General features: G+C 42.1%; 1 protein-coding gene across 6 annotated transcripts in view; it reads left to right on the forward strand.

Moving 5' to 3' along the window:
- Positions 1-22,905, forward strand: part of MACROD2 (mono-ADP ribosylhydrolase 2) — a 1,034,078-nt gene that overhangs the window by 3,376 nt on the left and 1,007,797 nt on the right. For all 6 annotated transcript variants that reach the window (XR_010302823.1, XM_064146159.1, XM_064146160.1 and 3 more), the window contains exons 2-3: positions 1,236-1,352; positions 21,545-21,652. Coding sequence is in view for 5 of the 6 variants with exons in the window: in XM_064146159.1 (XP_064002229.1) it covers positions 1,236-1,352; positions 21,545-21,652 (225 nt within the window). In the remaining variant the exon portion in view is untranslated. The remainder of the gene's footprint in view (positions 1-1,235; positions 1,353-21,544; positions 21,653-22,905) is intronic.

Consider the following 22,905-nt stretch of genomic DNA (forward strand, 5'->3'; position numbering starts at 1 on the left):
GGAGAAGAGGATGTGGCTGCAAAAATCAGGTGAAGGATCTTACTGAAGCAGTGTGATTGTTTGCAAGTGTCGGGTCACTTTTTTTTTTCTCTTGGAACTTAGTCCATTTATAGGAAGGTCTGAAAAGGAATGAAATTAGCAATAGCTGTCATAATTGTGCAATCTTTAAAGCTTACTTTTGACTAGAAGTCTGAAAAAAAAGATGTGTTGAATTTCTCAGGAGGCAGCAACCATCCATATGTCTTCTAGTGTGGTAGCCAAGTGTGTCATATTAATGCTCAAATAAAAATCTCTGAAGTTTAACCCCTGCCGCTCACTTAAAACCCAAGTTCTGTTTTGCATCACTTGAAATTCAGGAGATGCAGTTCATGCTGGTGTTAGCCTGCCTTTTAGAAACCTGTTTAGATGGTGCACAGGTGTGGGCTTTCCTAGCACTTGGCATTATATTCAGCCAAAGTTTCTCAAACTTACATGTTTGTATTCCTTACTCTTTGATGTCAAACAGGCAGCCTAGTATCTTTACAGCTACTGATACTTGGCCCAAAATGGGATTCAGTGCCACTGGGTATGTTTAAAGCAACTGACAGTGATTTTTCTTATGCTGAAAATTACAACAAAAATGTCTGTCTTATCACACTAGCCATCTAGAAAGTGATATAACGTTTGGTTTAGCTCTAACTTCTTTTTGTAATGTTCTAACAGTTGGTTAATTTCGTAGCATACTCCTTGCCTTGCTGGCGTTAGTAAACTCAGTAAAAATTTCTCTTGCTAATGCCTTTTATTTTTCTTTCAAGTTCTGGTTTACAAATGCAGAACCTTGAAGAGCAAATTTTAATACCTGAAGACTCTAACAGCAAGTTTATTGACTAAGGAACTGTTGTTTTAATTTAGTTCTTGAATTAACCTGGCAGAAAGAAGATGCACAGTAGTACTACAGGGAAGAAGTCCGAACAGCTGAGAGTGTGGGGAGTGTTTGGGATTTTTGTTGTTTGGTTTTTTTTTTTTTCTTTTGAGGTTTTGTTACTGTTTCTGAACCATAATGTCCACAAATAGGCACATGCACTTTTTATGGACCCTGTTTAGCTCATGTGACTTGTAACTTGTTGTATTGCTTGTGGTTTTTCCTCTCAAATGGTGTTTAATTGTGTCAAGGACACAGTTTGGTCACTGCTTGGCTAATGTTCAAGAGTATGTGAAAGCTTGCAAAACTTAGATTTCTCTTTTTCCCTAAACAGAGCGTTTGCTGAAGATGACCTTGGAAGAAAGACGCAAAGAGTACTCAAGGGATTATGTTGCATTGAAAAATATTCCGACATGGATGGAAGACTTGAAAAGTAAGAATGAAAGTGATGGTAAGTAAAGCAAAGGTATCATTTTTAATAGAGATCATTGTGTTTTCTCAATCCAAAGTTACTTTAAGGAGGGTGAAGACTTAGAACTTGTGTTGTTAGTAACAGTGGTATCTTAATGTGGGCACAAGCACTTTTTGGGACAGAGGGGAGGAAATCCCAGCAAAACTTCTTAAAGCTTCTTCAGTGTCTGCTAATTGTGTAAGTATCCCCAGAGTCGTCATATTGCTGGTACCTCAGAGTGTATTAAATAGTTATTCTATGCATGAGGCATAATTTCCAGATAGCCAGCAGTCAGCCATGGCTAATGAACTTAGTCTTTGAAACTTAACGAGAATAATAATATGTGGAATCTGAGGAAGATAGCGTTGTTCTTGTTGGTAGCTTTAAAGGAGAGGGGAAAGGTGCCAGTTGTGTGCTTTTCAGAAAATTCAGAAATAGAAGAAACCTCTCTTACTTGCGGTGCTGCCTGCTTTCCTGGGCTGAGGACATCAGCCTGGCCTGTGAGAACTCTGTCTTACTCTTAGCCTGTGAAGCATTGTCATGGTTATGATCACCAGAAGAGTTGTCTAAATACTTGCAGTGAGGCTGACAGAAAGTGAGAATCTGATTCGCTTAGAAAATTCTCAGTTCTATACTTCATTATGTAATAGTGTCTCATCTTAATCTAGTTCTTAGACCCATACAAGAGGGTGGAAGAAGAGGGAAGATTTCTGAGATAGGCAGAAAAAAGGCAGCAGAAACTTTGTATTGCTTTCTTACCTGGCTGAAGCTTGGGATTTTTAAATTTTGTTTCTTTTTTGAGGAGGAACTAATGATTAGACCTTAAGTGCCCAGGAGAGCCAATGGCACCCTGGCCTGTATCAGGAAGACTGTGGCCAGCAGGGCAAGGGAGGTTATTCTTCCCCTGTACTCAGCACTGGTCAGGCCACACTTTGAGTCCTGTGTCCAGTTCTGGGCCCCCTAATGCAAGAGTTATGTTGAGGTGCTGGAATGTGTCCAGAGACAGGCAACGAAACTGGTGAAGGGACTGGAACACTAAGCCCTTTGAGGAGAGGCTGAAGGAGCTGGGGTTGTTTAGCCTGGAGAAGAGCAGGCTCAGGGATGACCTCATGGCTGTCTACAACTACCTGAAGGGAGGCTGTAGCCAGGTGGGGTTGGCCTCTTCTCCCAGGCAACCAGCAACAGAACAAGGGGACACAGTCTCAAGTTGTGCTGGGGGAAGTATAGGCTGGATGTTAGGAGGAAGTTCTTCCCAGAGAGAGTGATTTGCCATTGGAAGGGCTGCCTGGGGTGGTGGTGGAGTCACCATCCCTGGAGGTGTTGAAGAAAAGCCTGGATGAGGCACTTAGTGCCATGGTCTAGTTGATTGGATAGGGCTGGGTGCTAGGTTGGACTGGATGATCTTGGAGGTCTCTTCCAACCTGTGGATTCTGTGATTCTGAGTGTTTCTTGATACTGCAGGTATAGGCCTAGTTTTCTCACCCTTTTGTTGTTAAGGGCAGGTGTGTGAGCAGGAGTGTAGAGTAATCTGCTGCAGGTGAATGTGGTCTTTGTGATAGTACTTCAAGTGAGGTGAGGCCTGGAGCTAATCAGTTGTTCTAAATAAAATAAGTGCTAGAGGTTTCCCATTTGAGCACAAGCTCAAGTGCTGACAGTAGCTGACAGATGTGCAGATGCCATAGTCATAAACAACTGATGTTATCATCTGCCCCTAAAAAAGAATCTTCAGTGGCTACTGAAGTAAAAAAAGTCAGAGATTGCTGAACTTGTCAGTGAGTAGCTGGTGAGTAGCTGTATTACGACTGTAGTCGTAGACCTCTTTCACCTAGTAGAGGAGGTCTTTTGTGTCTTACAATATCGAGAAGCTTGTCCATTCAGGAAGAAAAGGCTGCAAAAAATCAAAAGGGATTACCTGACTGCTCAGTTCAGAGGCCTCTGGTACATGGGGACACAGAGTGTATTGTGTGGTTCAACTGGGAGGCTCTTTATCCATTCTAGCCTACACTCTTATTTTTATTCTAACTACTCTCAGATTCTGTATAAGGTGCTGAAATTCACAGATCTTGTATTACTTGGGCTGCTGAAGGTGACAGGCTGTGGATTTACGTTGTGATTGCTGTTACACTTCACATACGTAAAATGTCAGAGTCTAATATGTGGGCATTGAATCACAGCAGTAGTGAATTTATTTTCTTCTAGCTGCTCTTGGCATTCTTTCTGTTAGTACCTAGTACACTGCAGAAAATGCTGGAGGGCAGGAGTGCTGAAACACTTCCGTGCTACTTGAAGCTTGTGTAGATTCAGGAGGAAATATCTGTAGTCGCTTGTTTGCTTTGATGTGTTTGTTGTAAATAAGCCATGCGGAATAGTGGACTTTTAGAAGGTTGGACTGCTGAAGTGCATCCACATTACAGCTGATCAGTACCACTAAAAGAAATGTGTTTCTTAATGGCACTGTCTTCAGCATCTGTTTGAAAGTTTTTCTCCTAAATGTTGAGCCCACTTTGGAGGTATCAGGAGTATGTGAGAACTGTCTTCTCAGCAGAATTGCTGAGAAATCAGAATCCGAAGTTGCTATACTGATGAGCAGTTCTGCTCTCTGTACTGGGACATGAGGAGGGAAACTGATGCCATCTAAATGAGGCTCTGGAGAGAGCAAGTGAAGCCTCAGGTGTGGTGATATCGCTGGTGACTTGACAATGCCATGCACAAGTTCTGGTGTTTTCTTCAGGTGAAAGGCTGCTTCCTGCAGTGACAAGCTAAAGGGGCGTAAATGTATGCTTGACAACCCAAACCAGCAACTGATGGGAAATGTGGGGAAAAAAGTCCTTCACCGTTTACTTCCAACACTGTATACAGCAGAAAAAAAAGACAGTAAAGTGTGAAGTGGCTGTTGAGGAAGAGTGATGAGGAGAAATCAAGAAGGGAACCAAGAACAAATGAAGTGAGGCAGGTGCAATCAATCAGCCACTGAAATAAGAAGCTGTAGTAGAATGGGAGAGCATCTGGGCTGGCAATAGTCTCTGTAGGTAATCAGCTAAGGGCTTTCAGTACTGGGCAAATTTTTGTACTGACTGTTAGAAGAAATTGTGTGAACAGCACAACTTCATGTTACTTATTTTCAGATGTGAATGCCTCACCGGGGGGTGTTAGGAGGTTCCAGTTAAGCACACATTTTTGTGTTGTGAAAGTGTAACAGAGGGCTGTTGAAAACTGTGTATGAACTTCTGGAACTGAAATGACTTTAAAGATTCATGCTGGGAAGAAGCCAACCTGATGGGCATGATAGCTCTGCATGCTTTTTATTGATGAACTTGGAGACTATACCACAGTTTATGGAGAAAAGTTTCTTCTTCACCATGTGGTATGAAGGTGTGTTGAGAACTATTTTCCAAAGAAAACCAGTGAAGCTTGGGGTAAGTTGATAGGTAAATTCTGTCAAGCCTGGAGGTCTTTATAACAACAGGATGCACACTAATAAGGTTTCTGAGGATTGAAGTTAAGGAATTCTGGACAGCAGTTGAGAAAGCTTTTGACTTGTTATAGCAATAAAGATGTGTTAAAACATTTGGGATTGGAAGGAATCTGTATAGTTCTTGTTTGTCTTGCTCTTCTATGACAAAACCTGATTTTTGCAGGTCTTTCCATATGGATTTGACTAGCAATAAGAAATTAAGTTCTAAATCAGTTTGGCATGGAATTTGATCAGTATTTCTGATTTGTTTGCTTATTGAGGGGGGATGCAATGTTAAAATGCATGGACTAAGCCCAGGGTCTACTGCTGTGAACTGAAGGAAGGAAGCTGCCATGGGTACATGAATTTCTAGAAGGACTAAGTTGTCAACATCCCTGGATTTCGGTGTCCAACTTGCCAGGGGGCACAAGTGGCCCTTGGAGATGAAGTATTGTAACACTGTCTTTTTTCCTTTTGCTGTTACTGACAAGTGGCTCTCTTCAGTGTTGGAGGAGACGGTAGGAAGGGGGAGGCAACTTCTTGTTCTTGAAGTACTGTAAATATGAGCTTTCTTTGGTTTTGTTGCCTTTATTAAGGAAATGAGGAGTTCTCCACTTGGGAAACAAAGAATAAGCCTGTCCTACAGGGATGCACATACTATAATCAGTCATTCCTCCTACTTCTTAGTCTTCAGATACAGCTTAAGTAGACACATCCCATCTATTCTATTCCCCACTTAGGAAAGCGGAGTTCCTTCCTGACAACATGTGAGGGACTTTGTTTTCTGAAGCTTTGGAGTTTGTATACCTTTATTTCAAAGCTATTTACTATATACCACTTTATGCTAGGCGTGCATCCTGTGCAGTGACAGATAGCTTATGTTTTCTGATACTTGGTGAGTAAAGTGCCACCAAGTAGGCAAGTAATTAGAGAGTTTTTTAATAGTTAAGTGTGTGTTAGCTTTTTCTTGGGTACACAATTATTCTTGACAATGTACTCTTAAGTGGGGACCATGAGAAAGAATTTTAGAACACTTTGCAGAAAGCTTTTTGAGAAAGGAAGCTCTCAGGGAATTTGTTGTCATGGGTAGAAAAATGTTTTATGTTCTTGGAATAAATCAAAATAAAGAAATAAGTTAGTGAAAGATCTTTGCTAGTGGTAAGAGCTGTCTTTCATTGGATGAAGTTAAAAAAGACACGTTAACTGTGGGGGTGCTTTGTTTAAGATTAGATGACTTAAATGTCTGCAATCCTATTGTTTTAAGGACTGAAGTATGCTTAGATGTTTTGGCATCCTCTAGATTTTCTTAATCTGCTATATCTTTAGAAAAATTAATCTTCTTTACCACTGAGGATTTTCTATATAATGGTAAGGTTTGGATCTAAGAAAAGCATTTTTGTACTATGAATCTTGAGCTTTCTACATATTGACAGTGAGCTGATGCTAGATTAGAGGCAGAGCATCTAGATGAGCTGAATGCTTCATGCTGAGAATAAAAAAAACCTGTGGTAATAGTGAGCTCTGGAGCACCATTCCTTGAGATGCTTAGCTAACCACAAGTAATACTGGGCTCTTCAGGGCATCTGTGTGGCCCTGTTTGATGTGAAGGAACCAGGAACTGAGGTGATGTTCCCCACTGCCTGTTGAAGGTAATGCTGCCACTGAGCTGCAGTGAAACTCTGTAGAAGTGAGCAATAGCATCTCTCTGAAGTACTTCCTATTTTCAATGACATAGGAAAAAATATGCTTTACTAGAACATGAACATTGTCAAAGGTTGCCCAACAATCAATGAGTTATGTATTTAATAGCTATATGAAACCAGTACTGTTCAAGTCTGCCCCTACCAAAAAACCACCATCAGCTTGCTTTTTTTCTTATAGTGACTCTAACAAATGTCTTTGGAAACAGATTTCTAGCTGAGTGACAAGGATGAAAGTAAATTGAGACCTCTTACCTCAGTGTGATGCTCGCTATCTGTCAGACAAAGAAAACGGTGCTTTTGCTACTGGAACTGTTAGGTTAAGTTCACAGTGCAGCAGGTTTTTCTGCTGAAGTCACAGGGAGAAGTGCAATAAATTGGATACCACAGTTCAGGATTCCCACAGTTAGCTGTAGCCCTCAGGGTGATTTGAAGCTTCACTTGAACTTGCGTTGTATATTTGGTGTCCTTTTCACACACTGGCATGCTGCTTTATTGCTCACACTAAACATTGTATCACCAGGGTTCTTAGACTAGCGTGTTTAAGGTTAGACAGCTGTGCCATTTGGATGCATGTGACCATCACTGCTTATTAATTGCTGTCTGATAGCTGGAGGAGCTCCATGAAAAGACTAACATCGGCTTCAGTGAATGTGTGGAGGTCATGGTAATGAAGTATTTTGGGTTCTTAAGAAATGATGTGGTTTTTGGGGAAGTGGCTATAAATCTGTTTGCTCATTACTGTTGTCTAACCATGCTGTGCACATGAAGAAGGTAGCAAGGGAATTGGAATCAGGTTTACAGCTTATCAGTCTGTGCTAAAGCTGTCCAGGAGGCTCCATGCCCATGGCAAATGTGGAGTGACTTTAAGGCTAGGAGTGGTTTATGTTTGACTGGAACAGGTATCAATGACTGCTGGAGAAGTGGGGAGTAACTTGAGCCCTGTGCATGCTCTGCTTCTTTTGGGCTCTTGGCTGCCCTTTGATAGTCTGTCCCAAACAGATGCAAAGATGCAGAGTGGTACAAATCTGAGTATATGATCTACTGACCACACACACCTTTTTGTCTTCCTAAACACATAGCTCTGCTCTTCTCCAAAGATAGCCTTACCTGGCATGCATATGGAACAAACTCCTCAGGTGCAAGTTTACTAGAGTGTAAACTGGCAACCTTTGAGGGAGACGGGGTTGGTTTGTTTCTTTAGAAGCAAGTGTTCCTGTCTAGTTAGTGCTGTCTCTGCTTGTAAGTGGATAGGGTAGTGTGTTTAGTATGATGGGGGAAAATACTGTATTAAACCAAAGGAATGACTATATATTCAATTGACCTTGCAATTCCCTGGTGAGCTACATGCATATAAGCTTTATAGGATGGATTAGTTGTCAGTGATGGTTGTGCTACACTTGAAAGTGTTTTGGGGAAAAAAACAAACAACTTAGTTTTCAGCAAGTGACAAATACTTTTTAAAAGGCAAAAAGATCAGCTGTTTATATAGATGAAGAGCACATAATCCAGTGTGGCTAATCCTCTCTCTAAGAAAGTAAATAATTTGTCTTTGATGTAATTAAGATGATGACTTCATTTTAAGCTGCTGTTCCACATTTGGGGGTGTTTTATCAATAAGGTAGCTTCCACACAGCGCTAAGCTTATATGAGTCGTTGACAGAGTTGTTATTTTGTGCCCCTTCTGCATGCAGTTAAGAGAGCTCTCTTATTTCTGCGGGCAGCCAGTTACTCAAGGGCAAGAGTGAACCATGCAAAAGGATGCTGCTTTCAACAAATACCCTTACTGAAGCTCTGCAGTCTCTCCATGTGTTTTAGAGGTTAATAGCAGGTGGAGGTGCAAAGGGAAGTTAGGCATGTCTTTGCCAGAAAGGCTATTAGTAATGTGTAAGTGCTGGTGACATGAGTCTTGACTGTTGGATTAATGCTTCCAAGCTGCTGCCCCATGTAATGTAAGAAACAGTCTTTTTTAGCACCTGAGTGTCACTGTGCATTGAAGTTTTATGTGGAGGTCCATGAGACAGAATAAACCTGAGCTAGAAAGGCCAGATGATGCGGTGTGTTGTCAGCTGGTGGGCTTGTTCAGAGTGAGGGGAAGTACAGTGTCAGCAGCAGTGAAGCTGTATGTAAGTCAGAATGTGCTGTTCCTCAAGCTGCTGAGCAAGTATGGAGCTTCTCAAGTTCCAGCCTGGTGTTAGTGCTGGCTGATTTGTCTCATATTCAAGACTACTAAAGGAAATAAGAATAAATTGAGTGAGGTAGTTTAATATGCCTGTGTTAAAAGTAATAGGCAGTACAAACTTTGTTTTAAATAATTGTGTTTATGTATCTGCCTATGCTTTGTCCTTTGTTTCCTCTCTCCTCTTTTTTGTGTATAAAGGATGAACTTCTGAGCATGGGGGGGTCAAAGATCCAAACCCCAGACTGATTTACTGTTTCACAAAGATAATTTCTGTTAAGTCATCTAGTTTTGCTGAGTCTGGTACCTTGGCTAAAGCCCTCATCTGCAATTTACCATGGATTGTGGCATATGTCCTCAGTCTTTTGCAGACAGATGTCAGCCCATGTGCCAGCCTGACTAAAAGCCATGCGCCTGTGATCAGGTTGAGACCAAGATCGAGCTGTTAAACTGTACTCTTGTTGTGGCTTACTAGTGTAGACATGATACTCTGTCAACTGGCTACATGATTTTTGGGTATCTGCAAGTGTAGGTCCTCATGCAGAAGACAGGGAGCCTCGTGATAAGACAGTAAGAAGTGAGTATGACTTAATCACGGTAGCGTAGCAGTGACAGACGTTTGTGAAGGTACTGAACTCTTGCTTCAACCAGTGTTTGCTGTCCAGTGCTGTTAAGTAACACAGATTAGGCCTGTCAGCTGCCGCTGGATGTGGGAAGCTTATGTCAAGTCTGAAAGTTGGTGACTGTAAGGATAACTTCCCTGGAAGGGTAGGAGAGAGATCACTGATGCAGTTTGAGCTCACTGAGCTGTCTTTGTAGTCAGGTGGGGGGTGGCGTCTTCTCCCAGGCAACCAGCAATAGAACAAGGGGACAGAGTCTCAAGTTGTGCCGGGGTAGGTATAGGCTGGATGTTAGGAGGAAGTTCTTCACAGAGAGAGTGATTGGCATTGGAATGGGCTGCCCAGGGAGGTGGTGGAGTCACCGTCCCTGGAGGTGTTCAAGAAAAGACTGGATGATGCACTCGGTGCCATGGTCTAGTTGACTGGATAGGGCTGGATGATAGGTTGGACTGGATGATCTTGGAGTTCTCTTCCAACCTGGTTGATTCTATGATTACCCAACATCCATACATAGCTCCATTTGTTTCATGCACCATTAAACATTTAATTATACAGGTGTTTAAAAACTCAACCATTTGAAACTGGATAAGCTTGGTCTCCATTTTTTGAGTCATTAGAGCTGAGCTGCTCACCAGATGGAAATGTCTCTAACAAACCAACTAATGTTTGACTAAGTTGTTGTGTGAAGTGATATGTCCCTCTGAGAGGGCTTCCAGCTGGCACGCTGTTGGAAAATGCAGTTGACGTTCAACTCCTCAGCTCTTAGGAAGCGCTACAGGACATGCTTGTGACGCACAGAAAATGCTGCTCTTTGTTGGAGTGGAGGCTTAGCAATACAATTACAGTATCGACTGCACAGCTTCAAGAAGTATGGTTACGTTTCACCAGGAAATATCCCTCACTTAAATGAGGAAAAGCGTGATGTTTGTGCATGTTGCCTGTCTTCTGTCAGGCCTGTGCGGGCCATAAACAGGCCTACTCCCCCATGTCACTAGATAAGGAGCTCCTGATGAAGAGAGCAGGCAGGAGGGAGATAGGAGACTGAGTTGGTGTTGCTGGCCCTTTATAGAGAGGTAGCATAATTATGAGATGGAATAACAAAATTACAATTCTTGGATCCATGTCTTGGGCTGTCTAGCCCCTGCGAGACTTGGTCTCTGTGGTTAAGTCTTCCAGCGCTTAACCCCACAACATTGGTAGGTATAGGCTGGATATTAGGAAGAAGTTCTTCACAGAGAGAGTGATTTCGCATTGGAATGGGCTGCCCAGGGAGGTGGTGGAGGCACCGTCCCTGGGGGTCTTCAAGAAAAGCCTGGATGAGGCACTTAGTGCCATGGTCTAGTTGATTGGTTAGGGCTGGGTGATAGGTTGGGCTGGATGATCTTGGAGGTCTCTTCCAACCTGGTTGATTCTATGATTAGGTAACAGCTTGGCTGTGATATCTTCAGGAGAATGGAGGGGGAAATGCTGTAGGGTAAGCACTACCCACCAAGCCTAATAGCTTCACATGGAAAATATTACCCTTCTGTGTTTGCATAAAAAGCTCTATCTGTCCCCTGCTACTAGGAAGCCCAAGTGCCTGCTGCTATGCAGTAATCAGTTGTTACTCTGTCTTGTGCAGAGAGATTCTTGAATGACAATGCCAAGGAATATTTGCTGGCAGTTTTGCAGAAGTTTCATCGTTTGATGGTAGTAACTATTTTTTTTTTTTAATTGCCAAGCTCCACAGTTAGTCCTGCAAAAGGTTGTAATGCTCAGCTAGAGAAGCTGTTGCTTAGCAATGGTGTGTAGGGTATAAAAAAAATCAGAGCACGTAGAGTAAAAATTGACTGCTAAGTAAGCTAATGAATGAACACTAAGGAATTTGTGGTTTCGCACTATAAACTTATTTTAAGTCTACTTGATGGTGGATATGCTATTCACTCGTACTAAAAAGGAGCTTTCACTCCTTGGTAAATAAGAGACGATGCTGAACACTAACCAGCAGCTTGGTTGCTTTTGAAAAGGCTTATTTTTTTCCCCCAGGCAGTTACTAAAGCTGAGTTGTACTGCTGGTAATGTAAGTGTTGGTTAAAGGCTCATAGTTATCCCAGGAGAGTACCAAATTGATATGGACACACCAGAAACAGTTGTACGAGCGCTATGATATTAACAGAATACAGCTCTTGCACTGGAAGTAATCTGCTTTGAAGCAATCTAGTGAAGTCTTATCTGTAGTCTTGTGGCCTTTTTTTGAGAAGTATCAATGTATTTCTGTGGGGCAGTGAACAGTGGTCTAAAGGTGTGTAATAGGCTTTCCTCTCAATATTAAAACTTCCTTTGTTAATCACAGGCTCTCTGTAGTAGAGGGAAATGGTAACGAGTTGAGTTGGAGATGAGGCATTGTAGTTCTTTCATCCATGTGGCCTTGGGTCACCATTTAGTGTACTTCAGTACTGCCATTCTGAAAGACAAGTCTGTGTGTTGAAATACTTGAGGTACTGATAATCAGACTTGGGCAACAACTGAGATATGCTATCCAACAGAGTTTTTTATAGTATTAAAATTTTGTATTTATTGTGTCAAAAAGTCTTGAATACCTCTGAAGACTCAGCTTTAAAGAACCCAAGTAACCAAGGCAAGAAGACAGGGTTTGAATGCATTTCCTAAAGTAAACAATGCACAACTCCTTTTGGGCCACAGTTTAAGTAGCAGCCATTCCTATGGATCCTAAATCATGAAATCTTGAGCCAGCAGAAGCAAATGTAGCAACCATAGCAGCTGGATACTGACTCCCCAGGCAATCACAAATATCCTTGGGCTTCAGCCTACCTGTGTTGTCTTTGCTGTATGTGCCACTGAAGTGAGAAGATTTTGATTTTTACAAATTCACATTTGTGTGTCCTTGCAAACTAGATTGCATGACAAATAAGAGTCAAGAATGTATTCCTTGACTTGTTCTTCTTGCTTATTGTTACTACTTTCTAGTACTGTGGTCTTCAGTAGATTCACACTCTATGCCAACTCTTCCCTTGTTTTATGAACACTTCAGGAAAAGGACAATCTTGTCCATTCTTTCCTTTATTTTCTTGCAAACTTAAGAGCTTTTAATCTGTTTTGGTGGCTATGCAGAGATGTGGCATAGATTTGAGGAAAAGATTGGAGCATAACATTCTAAACAATATGAAACCTTAGTAAGAGCAGAATAATTGTGTTGTGTGGGTTGTTAGTACTGATGGGCTGTCTTCTGTCAATTCTTGTAGTATAGTCTTGTTCATCTCTTTCACATATAATGTAGTTTTTCACTGGTTTCAATCATGGGGCTGAAGAGTAGAGGCTCATATTTACAAGCCTGCTTTTGGACTGCTCACAGACATATCACTACATTTAATTTGGAGTAAATGAGTTGTGGGGTTTTGTAGTAGCTTGAGTATGTTGTAGCACTGAAGTCAGTTGTGGTGTGGTTCCTCAGTTGACTGGTGGACATCGTGATGCTTGCTCCCTCAGGTGGAGATTTCATAACTCTTGAAAAATCCTTGAATGGATGCTACCATGACCTTCTGTTCTGGCAGGTGGAGAAGAAGGCAGCCTCAGTGAATTTGGCAATGGTTTAAAACCAGAACATGATATTGGTGCATGAGATGAACCACAAAGAAGACTAAAGGACAGGAGAGTCTCTTCTGCTGGGAAAGTTGGGATTTAGCCTGGAGAAAAGACACCCCAGATGGCATCTGATGAATGTTTATAAACATATGATGGGAGGGTGTAAAGGAGATGGCTCCAGACTCTTCTCAGTGGTACACAGTGACAAGAGGCAATAGGCACAAGTTGCAAGAGGAAATTATTTCTGAGCATGACAAAAAAAGCAACACACTTATTGTGAGGGTGGCTGAGCACTACAGCATATTTTCTCAGAGATCTCCTTCATTGGAGATAGTCACAAGTTAGCTAGGAGAGGGTCCTGGGAAACTTGCTCTGTGTGACTGTGTGTGGAGTTGGGAGGTTGAACTTGATGATCTCTAGAGGTCCCACCCAAGCTTACTCATTCTGTCATACATAAAGTCTGTGTGCCTCATGAGCTTTGTACTTGGCTATAGTCCTTAGCTAGTGCAATTATGCCACTGGAATTAGCTGAAACAGCGTCTTGGCAGTGTATCCTGCAAGGAAGGAGAAGGTGTTGGTGTTCATCATGAAGTGCCTTTCACTTGCATGTTGTGCTGTGTTTTTGGCTAGGTGGAAAGTCATTTGTCTACAACAGATGTTTCTTCCTTGTGCTCAGGTTGTGATCTCGTTTGAGTCCAAGAACTGATGGAGCAAACGTGTACTGCAAATCTGAAGTACTAGGGTGCATCTGTGAATGCTTTGCCCTGGTGATGGAACATATGGAAGTAATGCTTATCACGATTTAGATAAGCAATTGCCTTTCCCGTACAATCATCCACAGTTAGTAGGAGTGGAAGCAGGCACGTAATGTAATAGATCTTACAATCTGTCTTTTTTTTAACACTCTCTAAGCCTATGCAGAAACAAATGGCACCGAAAGCTGTGTTATATGGGAGGTTAATAACTGCTAATAGTTTACAGTTTTAAATCTGTACATGGCGCTTGTAGAAACAAAGCTTGGAGGGAGGAGAGCTGAAGGAAAGAGTGCACAGAATATGTAGCAGAATGTTACTGCGCATTTCCCTGTGCTCAGATGTACTCTTAGAGCTTGGTCAGCTCCTTTTTATTTAGGTTTTTTTAATCAGCTCAAGAGAAATGGAGCAGTGTCCTAGTCCAGCCATTGCTAAGGATGCTCATGGGAGTGGACAGGCTGGCTCTAGTATGGGGTTTATGTTGGGACTCTGGTCCCTTGCTGAGGTTCTTTCCCCAGCCCTGTTTCCTCGTTGCACTAGAAACTACTGTTGGAGAAGCCTTCCTTGTGGGGATACATGTTTCTACTAGTAGCTGTTGTGGCAGGAGTTGGATGGCAGCCAGACTTGTTACTTCTTTTTAACTTGGAATTAATCTACTTCCTTCAGCTGTGAATTTTAAAGCCAATTATAAATGATGAAACTCCCATTTTTAGCTTTGATTCTTGCAATTCAGTCTGTTATTCTTGTTTTTTACAAACGGTGGGGGGAGAAATTAAATCTCATTTGTTTAACAAAATTCCATTGTAACAATGCAAGCCTGTGAGCCTAGCTGCTGTAAATCCTTTTTGATTCTTTATTGGATTTCTTCTTTTACCTGTTTTTGCTTATGGAGGGCTGAAAGCCTTTTCCTTTGCCATAGGTATTGCTTTATATTATGTGGCTTTAATAACTACATTTACTGCTTTGTGTGTGTGCTCTACTCTTTCATTATCAAATAATCTTAAAGGAAAATGTGGAGGTTTTTTAACCATTTCTTGCATCTGTAGTTTTCCTTCAGTTGCAAGCCCTTTGGTATTGCTACAGGGATTTTTGTAATTGATGTGTAAGATTGTTCGAAAAATGAAGGTGCTTCGAAGTGTGGTATATTTCACAATCCTGGATGTCTTAAAAGTGTCTGAATTTCAGAGTTTATGCTATGATGATGTTATGTTTGTGTCATCCTTTTTCATCGCATAAGCTGAACTTATTCATGCCCTTTATGTGGGCTCCCTCTAGTGAGCTGTTCTGAACGTCCTTTTTCCTCTTTGGGAGAGCTTCACGAGTTTTCTTTCCAAGGCAAAGTTGTTTGGGTTTTTTGCCCACTATATCTAATGTGTTTTTCTGCACCCCTGTGAACAGCAAAGGTCCTTTTCTTTTGGCACAAGCTGGAAGTAGTTGTAAATAAAGCTTGAGGGGTAAGGCTGCCTGTTTGCTGTATTCTGTGCTAAGACCTCAGCTTGTGAGAGCATGTTTGAAGGACCAAAAGGTGTCACCTAGGAGGAAAGGCTAAAGGAAATTTAAGTTGCACAGATGGAGACATAGGAGGTGGGGTAGATCTAGAGGGAAAAATTGGTGGGGTGACAAGTTTGCAACTGTTTTTGGTAAAGATACTCAACTCTATATATTGTGGAGGCTGGAAGAGAGAGGGGAAAGTGGCGGATCTAGAGTTTGTGCTGTCTCCACTGTTGAATGTCTTCAGAACTGGCCTAAACAAAATAGTGTTTAGGAAGGGTGTAACAGGATCAGCTCCATCCTTGGTACAGAAAAAGGTGATTTAGTGACCACTGACTTACTGTTATATGAGGAGTTGCTTTAGCAATACTAAAACTTAAAGAGCTTTCCTCCTGCCCACCTTTACTTTTGTGTTACGTATTGTTAAGTATATTGCTATGTTTCCGTAGCAGATGTAATTTATTTTCCTTTTTTTCTCTCTCTCTTTTTTTTTTTTCCCCCCTGTCATGTCAGAATCGCCCCAGAGAAGCTATAGAAAAGACTGGAATTGGACTAGGTAGGCAAAGAAAAGACTGATAATTACTTGAGATTAAAAAGTGGTAGTGGGGCTAAGTGGGCTTATGGAAAAAGTTAAAAGCCATTTGTAAGACTTAAGGGAACACCCGAAATAAAAACTTGAGAGTTCTTTTAAGTCCTTGCATACGACAATGCAGGTTTTTGGCATGTATGTGGAGTGCTTGCACACTTTGGTGCCTCACTTGGCAAATTGTTTTTAATTTCTTTTGGATGGGTAGACTCGAATTGACTGTTTTCATGCCAACAGTCATTTCACAATAGAGCTTCTGTTGTGTTTTGAGTGGAATTCACAAAGGCATTTCAAAACCTTGTGATTATTCCATTTACCCCCTCTTAATATTTGATTTCCTTTCCCTAATGTACCATTGAATTATTTCTATTAATCACAACTGGTAAACTCAAAATAGTTGCGATCTGTATTTGTATGAAGGGTCATGGCTTTGTTGTTGTTTTTAGCCTGTGGCCTTGAATTAGGGCCCCTCATTCCATGTGCAGGGCTGTTGTTAACTGGTCCTGGAAAGCTATCAGAGGTGAAGACACTAGGATGGCTCTGTCTCAGAAGTCAGACACACAGCCTTTGCATGAACATGCATTGGAAAATTCACATTTATAAACAAACCCAGGAATTATTGCTCTTGACATGCATACATAATGAAGCATTTGAAATGTTAACATGTTTAAATAGCAGTTTGTGCCCATTCATAATCTTCACTGTTGACACTCTGCACATAACTGTTTGCACAATATCGAGATTGAGGAAGGAAAATGATTAAGAGGAATTGCTGTATGAGAGTTGAGAGGGAATCAAAATGGCCCAACTCAAGCTTTGTGAGAGCACACCATGGGCTGCCTTTTTTCTCTTTTTGTTGTTGGAAGCATCTCCCTGTAGAAGACTCTAGTTTCAATTTTTCAGTGGAGGTGGGCATAGGGTAGAAAATAAGGCTTGCTGAGATGTGTAAGAGCAAGAAATAAAAACAGAGATAACCACTCTCACTTCTGCTGGGGAACTGGCTGAGCTGCCTCTCTCTCTGTAGCATCTTTGACTAATCCACTTTGCTTCCTAATGCCCCTGGCTGAACCTCCATTCTTCCTTGGGACTGGGGTAAGGTTGAGAGGGGCAGGGGTGTTGTGGAGGGCCTGTAGGCCTGAAAAGAGGCTTATTTACACCTATGCATGCCTGGACATGTCTTTCTGCCAGGACCCCTGGTTGTAAACAAGTTGTGTAAGCCCCCCACACACCCAGCTTGTGTCTCCCTGGGGTAAGTCCATGTGATCCCCATATGTGGGGAAAGTCCAGTTAATTTCTCCCCTCTGACAAATAGGCATAGGTATAGAGAATCCCCCTTTGAAAAAAGATTGGTCCCATCCTCCTAACACGCACACTTAAAGTATTTATAAGCACTGCTAAGATCTTCCCCTCACCCTTCTCCAAGCTAAAAAGCTCTGTGTCTCTCAGCCTGTAACACCTGAACACATGCCTCTCTCCCCCAGAGCACAAATGAGAGAAAAGGAACACACAATAAAAACCCCAGCCTCTGCGTTGAGGCAAAAAAATTGAGATCAGATAATAATACAATGCACAGTAACCTTAGCCTATTTGCAGGAAAAGCATGGCAGGAAGCAGAAGTGAGTTAAAAAGCCTGAGAGCTACTCTCTCAACTCTCCCTGTCCCGCTGCCATCTCAGCGGAAGAGCCACCACCCAAAACCTGGAATGCAAAAGCAGCACCCAGAACAGGAAGCCTCTCATGTTGTAATCTGAACTTCAAGCCCCATAACACTTTGCTTCAGCCAGCACTTCTGTTTTGAAGCTGGCATGATAGCAGCGTGGTATAAATATCAGCAGCAAATACTCAACACAGCCCATGAAGGAGTCTTTCCTCATAACAGAGGTGGTGTTGTCCCCCAAACGTCTTTGTAGCTCTTTGCTGTACCCTCTCCAGCAGTTTCCTGACCTTCTCGAACTGGGAAGCTCAGAACTGAGCATGGCACTCCAGATGAGGTCTCACAAGGGCAGGGTAGAGGGGCAGGAGAATCTCCTTCGACTTGCTTGCCACGTTCTTCTTCATGCATCCCAGGATACCATTCACCTTTCTGGCCACAAGGGCCCACTGTTGGCTCATGGTAATCCTGTTGTCCACCAGAACTTCCAAGTGTTTTTCCAGAGAGATGCTTTTCGTCAGGTCAGCCCCCAACTTTTACTGATACATGGATTTATTCGTCCCTAGGTGCAGAACTCTACGCTTTACTCAAGATGACTAAATTCATTACAGGAGAGGAAAATATCTCAAATCTGATACCAGTCTTGACTTGGTTAGGAAACGCTGTCTGCCAGCCCCAGACATCTAGCAGATGGCAAAAGAAACCACATTTGTGTCTCCTACAACTATTTGGATGGTACTAGGATTACTTTTGTAATCAGCAGCTTATTAGTAGAGGTGTTGAGTTTTTGCGAACAAGACTTGGCTCTCCCTGTCTTCCATCACTGTGGAATGTCTTTCTGTAACAACCAGCATAAAATTAAGTGCAAGCTTCCATCTTCTGCTAAGTCAGACTTCTACTGAAATAAATGAGAGTAATCTATGGAGAGTGTATGAGGCAGCATGTGCTTTTAATGCTGAACTTGCTGTGTGAAACACAGTGGTCATCAGGGCTCTTCCAAGAACTGTGGGGCAGGTAAGACACTTGCTGAAGAGGATGTCATAAGTCACATAAGGGGTTTAGAGTTGGGTTTTTCACATTGTTTGGATTTTTGGTGTGTTGGCATGTGTGTGTTTGGTGGTGTGTTTCATCGTGGTTTTCATTGTTCTTTGTTTGGCTGCTTTGTTTTCTGTTCTGTATTGCTTTGTCTAGTTTTTGTTTCTGTTTTTCCTTGACAGGCAGCAAATTTACTAATGTTGTTCTGTGGGGGAGGAGCATCAGGAGAACTGTGCTCGAGTATATTCAGTAGACAGAGAGAGAATTAAAGGCAAATTATGAACACTGTGGAGGATAGAAAATTAGGAGGCAGTCCTGGTATGGACAATGTTGCATGCAACAGAAAGAGTTAGAAGACCTTGATGGTGAATTGACTAAGGGACATGGCCACCTTCTCTCTGATGCATAAATTAGTGATAATGAGAACTAGCTTTTTTTAGTCTAGTATCTGTTGTCCTCATGGCTCTTCATGGTGTGATGCTTTTTAATTTGATTTTATACCAGTGGTGCAAACACTGTAGTGTTTGAACTGTGCTTTCCATTTAAATTTAAAATTTCAGTTTGAAAATGTCCATGTGTTTTGGTTTGATGTTAGCTAGTGTTGTGGTAACCTGGGCAGAAGGTGGAAGAGGGAGGGTGGCAGTGTGCATTTCAGACTTGGCAGAGCCCCAGCTCACTGTGGACCGGATGGGGAAAACAACTGTCCTACTTGCTGGCAGACTGCAGTTTATGTGGAAGGAGACAATAAATCAGACTCTGTAAATTGGTCACAGAGGGTGATTTTTATTTTAATACAACTCAATGTCTAACTGCAGTGCTTGTCTTCTGTGGAAAAATGGATGAGCAATATAACTTTCAAGTTAGAGTGATACAAGGTTCTTAGGATAATAAAAACTTGATACCTTTCTACAGAGACACTCTTGGCTTGAGTTAAGACTCTGAGGGTGATCCAGTGGCAATGGAATGGTTTCTTTAGGAGCTCTGATGGTTTGGGTGTTACCCGCCCCCCCCCCCCCCCCCCCCCCCCCACTTTGGAAATCACCCAGACTAGACTCAGTCAGCTCTGGAAATTGAATGAAGCTTATATTTACTAGACCATGGCACTAAGTGCCTCATCTGGTCTTTTCATGAACACCTCCAGGGATGGTGCCTCCTCCACCTCCCTGGGCAGCCCATTCCAATGCCAATCACTCTCTCTGTGAAGAACTTGCTCCTAACATCCAGCCTATACTTCCCCCCAGCACAACTTGAGACTGTGTCCCCTTGTTCTGTTGCTGGTTGCCTGGGAGAAGAGACCAACCCCCACCTGGCTACAATGTCCCTTCAGGTAGTTGTAGACAGCAATGAGGTCACCCCTGAGCCTCCTCTTCTCCAGGCTAAATAACCCCAGCTCCCTCAGCCTCTCCTCATAGGGTTTGTGTTCCAGGCCCTTCACCAGCCTTGTCACCCATCTCTGGACATGTTCCAGCACCTCAACATCTCTCTTGAATTGAGGGGCCCAGAACTGGATACAGGACTCAAGGTGTGGCCTGACCAGTGCTGAGTACAGGGCAAGAATAACCTCCCTTGTCCTACTGGCCACACTGTTCCTGATGCAGGCCAGGATGCCATTGGCTCTCTTGGCCACCTGGGCACACTGCTGGCTCATGTTCAGCCTACTTATGTACCAGTACCCCCAGGTCCCTTTCTTCCTGGCTGCTCTCCAGCCACTTTGTCCCCAGGCTGTAGTGCTGCTTGGGGTTGTTGTGGCCAAAGTGCAGAATCCTACATTGGGCCTTGTTAAATCTCATCCCATTGGCCTCTGCCCACCCATCCAGCCTGTCTGGGTCCCTCTGCAGGGCTCTCCTACCTTCCAACAGATCAACACCTACTCCTAGCTTGGTGTCATACACATGCATCTTTTGCTGGAGGTGACATGGGTTCTGTACTGGGCATGTAATAGCTGATCTACAGAAGAACTGAGTTACAGCAGTTAGGACTGGCTGAGATGATGATTTCTGATACCAGTCATTTGTGCTGAAGATAGAAAAGCAAGATCTAAAATAAATAACAACTAATTTCCCTCTGTGGTTGCTTGTAATGCTGACAGGTTTGAACTGGTATGCTTCAACTAGTGGCAAATTATTAGAATTAAAATTGATGTGAATCTAAAGTGCCCATTTTGTTTGGGCTCCTCCTACTTCTTACCGAATCTTTCCATCTATCTATCTATCTATCTAGATAGATAGACCTACAAATAAACTTCACCTGTTCTAAAGATTTGGAGCTGCTTCTCACTTTAACAATTCAGTTGTATATGTCGTCTCTTGAGACTGTTAACTTGTGTCAGAGAATTAATGTGATGTAAAAAAAAATCCATTCAGCAGTTCTTTCTTCTCCTGAAGCGATTGCTAATCATGTGGATGCCTAACAATGCAAGAATAGTTAGTAAAGCTGTTGTCCAATCTGTGTTTGTAGAAATATTTGAGCTAACTGAACTGCAGAGTAACTATGGTGCACACCAAGTGAAATGGTAATGCAAGAATCAAGAGGTCACCAGAATAAGGGGCCTGTTATACATTGTTCAATAACAAATCTGTTGAAAGTTTATATATGTTGTGTCTTCACCTCCACTCCACAGCAGTTTAAGGTGGCCGAGCTCAAAGGTTTAAATTTTCTGGTGGTAGGGTTTTTTTTAATTGCTATGTGCTGCCACAGTCAGTTTTGAGGCTGTTGGCAAACACTGTGCTTTTGTGTTTATGCATGCATTTAGAATAATTCTGGATTGGCTAAATTATTGCTTCAATAGCAGGATTATTTCAACTAATTCTTCATTTTTGTAATCTGCACCCATGTGCTTACCAAAGTGTATTATCTGTTGGATGCAACTCCAGAAATATTCAGGGTTTTTTCCTCTATTTAATCAAATGATACGTGCTCAAGGAATCAGTGCTTTGTAGTAGCCTGTGTTTCAAACCACATAAACGCAAGTTGTGATTTCAGGGAACTGCTGTTATGTCTGTGAGTTACTGGTGCCCTCTCGAGGTGAAACTGAAAGATGCTGGAATAATGTAACTGCATCTGTTGATGTCCGTTCTGGAGTTGTTAATAGTCCTCCCGGACCCACCTTTGTAATCTTGTTTTCCTGCTCTCTTGGGTTGTAGGTGAAAATGCTAAAGAAGATCTGCAAGGGAAGAAGAGTCTGAGTGACAAAGTTTCTCTCTACAGAGGTGACATTACGCTGCTGGAGGTTGATGCCATCGTTAATGCTGGTAGGTGGTTAAGTGTTTTACATTGTTGGGTCTTGAAAATCTTTTGTGGTGCCACCAGGCAAGTTTGAACTACAAAAATTGTTTGAAATCTGTGTGTCCTGTGAAAGTCTGTTATAACTTAGGTGTTTTTCCTCAGTTTGACTACGTAGCATCTGTTCATCCGGTGCGCCTTTACTGTGACAAGGATTATTGTGGAAGTTTAATAGCATGGTCACAAAGAATAAAACAGTGATCTTACAGCTGTCCTTTGACTTAGTCTGAGTAGCTGAGACTTCACACTTGATGCTGGAGGAGGTAGAATTTTTATTTTAAAAAACTACCATGGTACATTCCAGTCTCTGTCAACTAAGCCATTTGTGGGATAGGTCATATTGAAAAACCTTAACAGTGAGGTGGTAAGAAAAAACAATTTCTGTTTCATGTGGTTGGAATATGTGATGATGTGGGTTTTTGTTTTAATTTTTGTGATGACCTTGATGACCTGGAAAGTTCTCATCTAGCACTGTCTGTGTGTATATACTGAGGTGGACTGCACGTAGTATCATGTTCTGACAAGAGCTGGAGGAAATGCCTATGCAGTTAATTTTGTTGTGCTTCAAGCTACAATGAGTGAATTTGGTTGTTAGGAAAAGACTGTGGACAGGTATTCTCCCACACATGTATCCCAGCCAAATCTTGCTTGCTGTCCCATCCCCTTACCCCTCAAAAAACTGTAATTTGTGTGTCCTGAGGCTGGAGATGTTTACCTTAGTATTTGGTTGGCATTGTCTTCAGTTTTTCAGGAGTATTGATTAATTTTCAATAACTGATTTTTGATGATGCTCCTTTATTGGAAGGAAATGTACTGCAGTATCTTCTCTGTGACAGAAGAAGAGTTGCATTGGGCAAAACTGATTTGTTTGCTGACGATGCTGAGAGGCTGCATGAAGGTAGTGGTTTGTGTCTGTGGATAGCTCAGAAATGCTTGCTCATGCAGTGCAGAAGTTAGTAAATAGACTCTGTTGGATTGCTTGATGTTGCTCTCTGCATGACTCTGTGGTTCACAGAGGAGATAGTGGGTTTTATGAAGTAAATGTAGAACCTGCAGTTATCTCAAAATGCATTTTTGTGCTGAAATAATGAGGATGGCATTTTCATGTGGAAGTTTTTTTATTAGTCTTCTAGTTTGGCATACAAAAGCCTTTCAGATTTTACAGACGGGGATGCTGCTGTTTTGTTTGTAACATGATCTTACCTCTTACCACTGTGTTGAT

Source organism: Pogoniulus pusillus, chromosome 7 (assembly GCF_015220805.1).
Source record: "Pogoniulus pusillus isolate bPogPus1 chromosome 7, bPogPus1.pri, whole genome shotgun sequence".
In the NCBI taxonomy this organism is placed as follows: Eukaryota; Metazoa; Chordata; class Aves; order Piciformes; family Lybiidae; genus Pogoniulus; species Pogoniulus pusillus.